Genomic DNA, 9,697 nt, shown 5'->3' with positions numbered 1-9,697 from the left:
AAAACCAAGTGCCAACTACAAGCAAATGAATATTTGTTTGCAAAAGATATATCATTGCTTCAAATATATATAGGTGAAGTTGGTTTTAAATCAAAACTACTAACAAGTCTGACACCCAATTCTGTTTGTCAGGAGACAAAGTGAGAGGTTGTTTGTAAATAATTTGAAGCTGATCGTACTTGATCTGCTAATAGTTCCCTTTCCACACAAAGAAACATTAGAAATGTAGGAGAAAGTCAAACATAATATATAACATTACACTCATTACTTATTATTTATCGAAAATATAATACCGTTTAATAAATTGAAATTTATATTATATGAAATTTAACTACAATCATATAATTTCATTTCAATTTATCTTTTGATTTATATTATCATTTATTTATATATCATTTATTAGTATTATTATTTTATTAATTATTATTTTACTATTCATATTTTGGTATTATTATTTTATTATTATTATTATTATTAAATATACTCTTCAAACCCCGTTTTTTTCCCATATTTTTTCGGGCAGTGTGACCCCGGTGAGTCAGTCAACCGAACATGTTAGCTTTTGAATGTAGCCTCAAGTAATTATAACTTTGATGCAGTTGATCCAAAACCTTTGAAGCGCTTACGCGTGTATTTCGCGATTCTATTCATTTCATTTCAGGACGACGGCTGCCAAGGACAACGCCGCTGTCAAAGGAACGCGGCCGAAGCGGAGGACAAGTGGCAAGTGGCAAAGCGACCACTTCCTCCATCAGCGGAACTGGCAAAAGCGGAGCTCTTTTAGGCCATTTACCGAGCTGCAAAATCTTGCGCGCAGCCAAAGGCTTCGAGAGTCATTAAGTTTATTAAGTGGCCGAGCAGATAACCCAAATGAGTGCATGCCAAATGGAAGCCATCGCAATTTGCACTCATATCGGACTATCCCTAGGACCTACCACCAAGCGATCTATCTGCACTTGAAGAAAATTAACCTAGTTTGCTCGATTATCTCCTTGCCATATTTCTAGTTATTTTAAAGTACTTTTCGGAATAAACCCGTATATTTAGTCGAAATATGTGTATGAATAAATTCTAAAAATATATTTGTTATATTTTTTATTGTGATTACATTTATGGCCAACTTCTTTTGAACTTTTCCCCAGTGCGCTTATGCAAATAGCTCATACTCGGGGAAAATGTTTTCCGCAAGAGCCCGAATAGGGCGTAGGAGAAGGACGAAGGCGACGGTGGAGGCGGAGATAACAAACAAATTGCCAGTGCAATTGCAAACTTGAGATTATCGTACTTAACTTTACTTAACGCACCACCATGGCGCCCGCTCCTGGCCCACTTTACTTAACTCTACTTAACTTTACGTTTAAGAGCAACGGCAGCACGAGAAGGGGCATTCCCTATCTCAGCGGATGATGCAAAAATAATATCCATTGTTGGCCAAGAAACTTTTAACGGCGATAAGAAGGAGAGAAGAGGAATGCTAGTCGACTAGTCGGTGCCCACAATTAATTGTGGAACTTTTCAATTGCCTGTTTATCAGTCGAATTTAAGCGCTTGTTAAAACAAAAACACGTTATTTTACAAACTCAAATGGCCCGCCTATTCGATTGACAGCCACCGATAACGATTGGCGGAACCGCGCCTAAAAGCTGATAGCCATGAAACTCGCTAATATTTTGAAAACTAGTGTTGTAAATAATACTTTATAAATTTAAAAACATAAATTAAACTGCACTTTAAAGGCAATCCCATAAATTTTGTTTGCTTTGCTTTTTTTATTTAAAATAGCGCTAAATGTGTGTTGATATTGTGGGTTGTTTTGGGACGTTTTAAACTTATAATAAAGTTTCTTAATTTTAAATTTTTCACGATATCTGTACCAAACAATGGATTTGTAGATAAAGCCATAAAAAATAATAATAAGTAATGTAAATTTGTATCCTAATCTAATTTCGAAAATCCACACATTCAAATTCGGCAAGGCTGCCACACTGCCGGAATAAACTATGTGGCATCTGGAAGAGTATATTTTAATTATTTTTGGTATATACCGAACCACACTAAAAAAATATTATCTTGGTATTTTTCGATGGCTCTGACGGTATTATTGATCACCATCGACGCGGTCACACTGGAAACGCAGCGCAATCGACGTTAACATTAAACAATTGGCAATTAAACAATTGGAAATTCCGGCAGGAGATCGCGCTGCCGCCTCCATTCCGCCCCCGCCACGCCCTCAGCCGCTGGCGCAGCTACCGCCACGCCCCCACCTTGCCAGCGAGAACCGTGTGTGTGCGTGTGTGCGAGAGTGTGTGAAGAAAAAGCGGAGCAAGAGGAAAGAAAAAAAAACAGGGAGCGAAAAGAGAGATAAGAAATCCGAGAGGCGGACACACTGAAAAAAAAATAAACTCGGAAAGCGAGTGATCCGATCCGCGGACGGGGAGCAGGAGGAAGTCGCAGCGCTCTGCGGGATGGACTAGCGCCGGCCGAGGTTAGCAGCCACTTGCAGCAGCAGCAGCAGCAGTAGGACCACCAACAGAATCCACCACCATGTCGTCCGCCGTCAACATCCAGATCGTCTCCATGCCGAACCTGGCCAAGATCGAGAGCTTCCTGAAGGACGTCAGCTACCGGGAGACTATCGAGTACAGCGCCAACTTCAACACCCGCCTGTGCATCGAGCGGCGGCTGCGTCTACCCTTTCTCGATCCGCAGACGGGCGTAGCGCAGAGCCACTCGCAGCTGTTTCTGGACAAGCGTCAGCGAATGCCCGGCTTCCGTCAAGGTCAGATCTACACGTATCCAGCGGCCCGATGGCGCAAGAGTCGCCGCCAGTACTTGAGCAAGATGTACAGGTGAGCGATGAGGTTCCTCTACTTCGCTTTAAAGATGTCCCAGGGGTGTTCTTACTGAGTGCTTAAGGCTTTTCCAAATGCTTAGAGCCAGGCATTACCTGGAATTGAGCTTGAAACTGTTAGAATAAACAGAAGACGACTCATTTAGCGCCTTTCCTAGGCTTCCATGATATGTTTCCTCGTAATGATGGTTAAATATGGTTGGTTTCATGATATTCCTAGGCCATAAGGCCGTGTTTAGGATCAAAAGTAGCGTTGCCTTGCATCTGAATATTGGAAAAGATAGCTCTAATCATTAAGCAGATGCTGGATTCAAAATCCGTAGGTTTAAGGAGTTACCCAAATTCCCAGTTGAGTTTACAATCACTTATCCAAAAATTCCAACTCAACCGGATGCAAATCTGTATGTTCAGAGCACAAAGTACTTCTTAGGTTACTGATACCATATCGTATATATATTTTTATAGCTACCATAGTTAGCTTCCTTTCTTGTTATAGTATTTATAACCATATAATAATCCTATTTTATCTATTTCTCATGACTTCGATAGTCGATTTCCCGAACGACCATTTCAGGCGCTGCGCAAGGAGCACGAGGCTCTGGTGGCCAGCGGTGTCAACCTGGGCCTGAGCAACCTGACCAGCGCCGGCGGAGTATCCATGCCCAACAGCAACAGCCTGGGCATGAGCTCATCGCTGACGCTCAACATGCTAACCGGCGGCGGAGCAGCGCCGGCGGTTCTCGGTTCGCTGCATAGCGACACTGCCCACGACTTCAATGGGGCCTTTAGCCTGGAGGAGTCCAGCTCACTGGGCGCCGCCGGCGGTGATACCTCCGACAGCAAAGACAGCCAGCAGCAACAGCATCATCAGCAGCAGCAGCAGCAGCAGACCGTCAAGGAGGAGCATCTGCCCAAGGAGTGGTTTTACGATGACATGGACATGAACGATGTGGACTCTCTGGAGGAGCCCAAGTCGCCGGCAGACGATGAATATGACTACGATCCGCGGTACGGCAACAAGAAGCGGCGCAAAAAGCGGCCGGGCAAACGTGGAGGCGACTCTGGCGGCGGTGGCGGCGGCGGTGGTGGTGGTGCTGGCGGTGGCGGCGGCGGAGGTGGTGGTTCCAGCTCACGCAGACGCAGTGCCGCGGCCAGGTCGCGCATCACAACGACAGATGCGGCGCTGGACGCCTCGCTTGAGGCCATCGAGTCCGGCGAGAGTGTCCCGGGCAGCAATGGAGCTTCGCTCACTGGCGGTGGTGGCGGCATCCTCAGCAGCAGCTTGGGCCCCGGCGCAGGGGCAGGAAGTTCGGGATCAGCAGGCGTGGGAGGAGTAGGAGCTGGTGGAGCAGCAGGCGGAGGAACCGCCGGATCTTCGGCCAGCAGCCGGCGATCCCGGGGTGCGGGAACACGAGGCAGGCGGCGAGCCAAGGGAGCTGCCGGCGGTGATCCGCCGAGTCCCGGCATGGTCATTGAGCCTCCATCCTTCGAAAGCGCCGCTGCTGCGGTGGGCGTGGTCGAAGACGCGAACGCCCATCTGCGCAACTATCGCAAGTATCTGTAACCGCTCGGGCGAACAGCAACCTAATTGGACCCCAAAAAAAACCTTTGTTTTCGCATTGTTTTCTCGCCTCTGTACGTTTCGCGCCTAATTTAAAGCTAGTTTCTAAGCTTTAGTTGATTACTGTTGGCCTTACGACCCTTCTCTCCTTTAAAAAACAAAGTGAAAAGTGTGAAAATTATATAGAATTGTGGACCAGAGGCGCAGAAACAGGACTAGGCCTTGGCAAAGACCTTGTAATAGCAAGATGCATAATGCCCATACATTTCCAGAGGGCCATTCCGAAAAATTTAAGTGCAACAAAAGTGTATGGCGTTACTCATCTTGTTATTGTAAGGTCTTTGGCCTTGGCCCATGCACATTTTCCATGTTTTTGTCACTCTTAACTTTACGCACCCATAGCCAATTGATTGTTGTTTTTTTTTTTTAACCATATAAGATGAACGTCAAATTTTCTAAAGTGAACTTTTTTATATTCTTTTTAATTTTTATTTTAGCTTTTTCATATTTATTTGGAGATTTCAAGATTTTATATATAGGAAGTCCGTTTAAAATTTTATTTGACGATTTTCTAAATATTTTTTATGAAAACCAAGAAATAATCCTAATTTATCACAATAGATTATATTTAAAATCTCAAAAACCCTATGGAAAAGTTCACTTTAGAAAAGCTACCGTTGGTCATAACATAACAATTATATTATATATATATATGAGTGTACAGGCATATATATATATACATATATATAAACATATTTATATGCATTATATTAGCGACTCTACTTAAGAGCCAGGACCCTCTTACGGGCTCTGGCATTCCACCTAATCGCAATCTCTCGGTTTCTGTCTGACGCTGCGCAAGAAAAAAAAAAGAAGATATATATACGAGGTCCCCCTCCCCCTTTATTCAATTATATTATTTTTATGATTATATGTGTATCCAAATTTTAGTTAAAAACAATCGAAACAATTCAACAAATTGTAATCTAATTTAGGCAAGTGCGTGGTAGGGTATCTCTAGCATATAGAAGAAGCTAACAAAACACTTTCGTAAAACCAAAATTTTTTCTCTAGGATCGTAATAATTCGTAAGTTAAGCTGAGCTGAAAAAAACAAACAAATTTTAACAACCAAAATGAAAAAAAAGAGAGCGAAAAGCTACTAATAAAACCAAGATCAAAGCAAAAATTGTGTACATTTCGTGAAATCAAAGTCCACAAAATTTTAATAAAAGCAAAATAGAAAAAAAAGATTAGAAAAGAAAATTTACTAGAAAACAAAACGGAAATAGGTTTCTAAGACGTTTTAATATATTTTGTAATAACAATTGGTGTGTAAATGTGTTTGTTTTTCGCAAAAGGATAACCCAGCCAGCAAAGGCAAAAAGGGGGTTTTCACAACGATCAGTTCCCAGTGGGGATTTGCCGATCATCGATCATGGGGCTCTATTGCTGGCGAGTTTATTCCTTATCTGAAATAACAATTACTTTTTTGCGCGCTTGGCGGACTTCTCCGGGGCTCTGGCGGAACGCTTGCGTTTCTGGCTGCCTTGAGGCTGTGGCTGCTCCTCAAGCCCGTCCTCGTTATCCTCTGGATTACTTTGCGAATTGCCTGTAGCTTCCTTGTTTTCCGTCTCCTTAAAGGGGGGTTTTACTTATCTTGAATTTACTTTGCCATTTACCCTACCTTTTTCTCCGTGACTTCGGCCACAGGTGCTCCTTCCGACGGCTCCTTGGACTGCTCTCCGCCCAGAATCCCCACAATCTTTGTGTACATCTCCTCGGCGTTAGGAAACTTGAGAGCACGCGGTGGCCCTCGCTTTAGACCAGACCAAAGCAGCACCGGTTTCTCTTCCTCCTTCCCATTCCTAGCCCCAATCAGACTCACTTCGAAGGCACCGCGGCGCGGAGCTCCGGTTGCGTTCAGCCGGAGCTGGAGCTGCCGAAGCCCTCTCTCCTGGAGAGCGGCATGCAGCTCCTCCGCCCGGCGACGAAAGACGCGTCAGGATTTGCAGTGCTCCACGGACAGCGCCGGTTGCGAGGGATCCACCTCTTCAGCTGGACCATCCTGAGCTGCTGGCGCCTACAAGTCTTTAAATATAATAAAAGCCAGTAGAAGGTCAAACACACTTTACTTACAGCTGCTTTTTTAGTGCGTTTCGGAGGCATGCCGCGTGCGAATTATGATTTATTTACAAAACTTAAATTTGCATTGAACGAAATTCGCGCGAAAAGTGAAGTGTGCCCGTAAGTTCTGCACCGCGAGAGCTGGTCACTTTGTTCTGCCTCCAAAGTGCTATCGATATATCGATATTTTAATTATGGTTTTTTAGTTTTGTGTTTTTATTTTATTGTAGCGCAAATCTCGAAAATTTATTATAACGTACAAAATATTAATATGGTTTGTGTGAGAAAATCAATTTGGGGATTCCCTTGACTGAAACAATTTGCGATGTATCGCGATAGTGCCAAAAATCGAAAATCGAAACAGCCCAAGTATCGGTGGTATCGATAGCGCTATCGCTCCTTTGCTTCTTCTGCTTCTCCTTTATTTATTCGTTATTCGTAAATTTTTTTCACCCGCGCTGGTTGTTCCCCGTGTTGGTATATCCTCTTTTTTTGACACCGCGCGTTCCGACGCCCGTTCGTCGCTGTGTGTGTTAGTGAGCCGGGTGGAGAATCAGAATTAAAAGTTAACAAAAATACAAGAGCTGAACAGCGTCGTGTTGAAAATTGTCTTATTTACTTCGTTATTTACTTGGCTGTCGCTATTTTTTTCTGGTGGCTATTTGCGTGCGTTCGGGTGTGTGTTTCAAATTGGCAGCTGTCACACAGACATAAATAAGAATAATAGAAATAAAAAAGAAAAACAAAACAAAATTGCATTACTTTAGTTAGCGTTGTCGTTTTTTTTTTTGTTCATTTTGTTTGCATTTGCATTGAATGCGGCCGAAGTTAATTGTTGTATTGCACTGAAAACTGGCAAAATGGCTTAGAGTGCGAATCTCTCGATGACAACAGAAGGGAAAGAGCGAAGCATAGGACGCCGACGAAATAAAATATATAAAAAACAGAAGCGGCAGGCAACAAAATTGAAATTAACTGCACAACCAATAGGACCGAAATAGCGCTCAAAAACTCAAATCCAAATTAAAGCCACTTTTTTGTTGTTGTTCATGTGTGTATGAGTGCGTGTCTGTGTGTGTGCGTGTGTATTTACCACGAAGCCAAAACTTCGTAATCGAGTTTTCTCTCCCCCCTCTCTCTCACTCTCTGTGTCGCATCGCGGCTCTCTCTTTTACCTGAGTTTTGGGTTTTTGAGCGCTTTTTGCCAGAATCTGGCTTGTTATTGCCTCGCCAGCACCGTTACAGTAACACTTAAAGGTAAGTTTATTAAATGAAACAGATTCTGTAAGAAACATAGTTGTAGAATTAGAAATTTTTAGCGTTAGTTGAAGTCACACACACAATTTTGTAGTGGCTTGAAAACAGGTTTTCTAGCTGGCAGAAGAAGAAGAGCGGCATCAGACAATGAGCGCGAATTACGGTTGTATCATTGTGTGTATGTGTGTCGGGTGCGAGTGTGTGCTCACTAAGGTGGGGCAGATTCAAGAGATCAGCTTGAATTCTCCTCTCTTCTCTGCATCTCTTGCTCCCTCACCTTTCCCGCGAGCTCTCTAAATTTTTCAACATACATTAAAATGGATGAACTAAAATTATTCAATGCGATTTCCCTTAGGCCATTGGAAAATATTCAAATAAAAAATAAATATATAAATATTTAAATTGGGTGTTGTCTTAGTCTCTCCTTGAGAATTCAATAAAACACTATTTTGTTTGATTTGTTGTTCATTTATTATTTGGATCAATCTTTGTCTTGCAGAATTCTATAAAAGTGGAGAATTGTATTTTTTTTTCATTAAAATAATATTAATCGTGTTCTTGGCTTTATACCTCGCACTTTATCATGTTTATCTTAGGATACAGTTTTAAAGATCTTAACAATACCTTTCCATCAATATATAAACGGTTCTCATCAGAAAGATATAAAAGTAGTTTCCCTGCGCCCCATTTTCTGGATGCTCATCGTCTCTACGTAGACTGTGGTCTATAGGGATCTCTGATCAAACTATAATATCTTTAAGAAAATCAAGAGATACATTAAAAACCAAAAGATAAAACAAGTATCTGAAGCCGAATCAGATGATCTAGGCTTACAAATCCTTGAAAATATGGCCATATATTGCCAACCTTCCCATGGCAAACGAGCTTTTCTCCAATTGTTCGTCTTACCTAAGCTGAACTGTAGTTTCTCTGCTGTTCGTGTGGTTGTTTATATGTTGACCATGCGGTCATCACAGCGCCTACGTCATCATATTGTTAATACAAGCACCCGTTACGGCCCAGCAACAACGTCGACTGCTACGACGATGCCTCCGCCCAGTCGACCCAAAAACAAAAAAAATAAATAAATAAATAACAACAGCTACAGCAGTAACAGAAGCAGCGGCAGCAATACAAAAAATTAGCCTGCCAGTTTGTTAATGAATGCCGTTTGTTGCTGGCCCAGAAAGGGGGTGGAAAATAAGGGGAGTGGGGCGGCTACGAAAGTAGCATAACTTGACCGAAAGCCTAGATTGTTGCTTAATTATTAAGATGAAGCAACAAAAGCACTTTATAAGTGACTTGGAAAATAAAGTAACATATTGAAAGTCGTAATTGTTAAACTTCTTATATACTAAAAAATAAAACATTAACATTTAGGTTCAAATACAAACATTGAAAAGTATTGACAAAGATATAAAGCCGTTTCAAAGCTAAATATACTATTTAAAAATTTAAAACTTTTATCTGGCCCATACGTAGCTTTGGAACTACATAGTTGGGAATTATAACATCACATATTTATGAGATTATTCTTATATTCTTACGAGTACGCGATTTCTGCATACGAATAAACATTATCTGCTTGCCGAAAATATATTTACAAACAAAAGCAACTATAATCAAAGCAAAGTATAAAAACGAATTTAAAAAAGCCCATTTGAATATATTAAACAAAGCAAAGTTGCACTGATAATGCAATCGCAGTGTTTGCGCAAAGGTTGATGATGTCACAGTCTAATTATTTACATATTTAATGAATATTTCTTTGAGCTTGATACGAATGCTTTAAAATATATATTTTTAAGATTTTCTGTGCAGGTGTCTTTATATATTGCATCATGTTTAAATATTATTGCAAAATTATCAAGCCTAGAGTCACTCATTTCCTTTGCAGTA

The 9,697-nt window shown here is 41.6% G+C and overlaps 3 protein-coding genes across 7 annotated transcripts in view; 2 read left to right on the top strand and 1 right to left on the bottom strand.

Annotated features, from left to right (window-relative positions):
• The first annotated feature begins 2,114 nt into the window (after positions 1-2,114).
• On the top strand, positions 2,115-5,665 carry tth (toothrin). Its single transcript, XM_017173177.3, has 2 exons — positions 2,115-2,852; positions 3,404-5,665. The coding sequence occupies exons 1-2, from the start codon at positions 2,548-2,550 to the stop codon at positions 4,416-4,418; spliced, it is 1,320 nt and encodes a 439-aa protein (XP_017028666.1). The 5' UTR covers positions 2,115-2,547; the 3' UTR covers positions 4,419-5,665.
• A 38-nt stretch (positions 5,666-5,703) lies between these two features.
• Positions 5,704-6,903, bottom strand: LOC108079000 (uncharacterized). The gene is made up of 3 exons (XM_017173178.2): positions 6,554-6,903; positions 6,102-6,497; positions 5,704-6,051 (listed from the first exon to the last, which is right to left on the bottom strand). The coding sequence occupies exons 2-3, from the start codon at positions 6,189-6,191 to the stop codon at positions 5,899-5,901; spliced, it is 243 nt and encodes an 80-aa protein (XP_017028667.2). The 5' UTR covers positions 6,192-6,497; positions 6,554-6,903; the 3' UTR covers positions 5,704-5,898.
• A 93-nt stretch (positions 6,904-6,996) lies between these two features.
• Positions 6,997-9,697, top strand: part of Nrg (Neuroglian) — a 38,509-nt gene continuing 35,808 nt past the window's right edge. For 2 of the 5 annotated variants that reach the window (XR_011445563.1, XM_017173157.3), the window contains exon 1: positions 7,201-7,217. The gene's annotated coding sequence lies outside the window, so the exon portion shown is untranslated. Of the gene's footprint in view, positions 7,074-7,200; positions 7,218-9,697 lie in introns of those variants that run through there. The other 3 variants (XM_017173156.3, XM_017173154.3, XM_017173155.3) reach the window with 3 other exon arrangements.

The sequence above is a fragment of the Drosophila kikkawai genome, chromosome X (assembly GCF_030179895.1).
Source record: "Drosophila kikkawai strain 14028-0561.14 chromosome X, DkikHiC1v2, whole genome shotgun sequence".
NCBI classification, from domain to species: domain Eukaryota; kingdom Metazoa; phylum Arthropoda; class Insecta; order Diptera; family Drosophilidae; genus Drosophila; species Drosophila kikkawai.
This window is presented reverse-complemented; position numbering and strand designations above follow the sequence as displayed.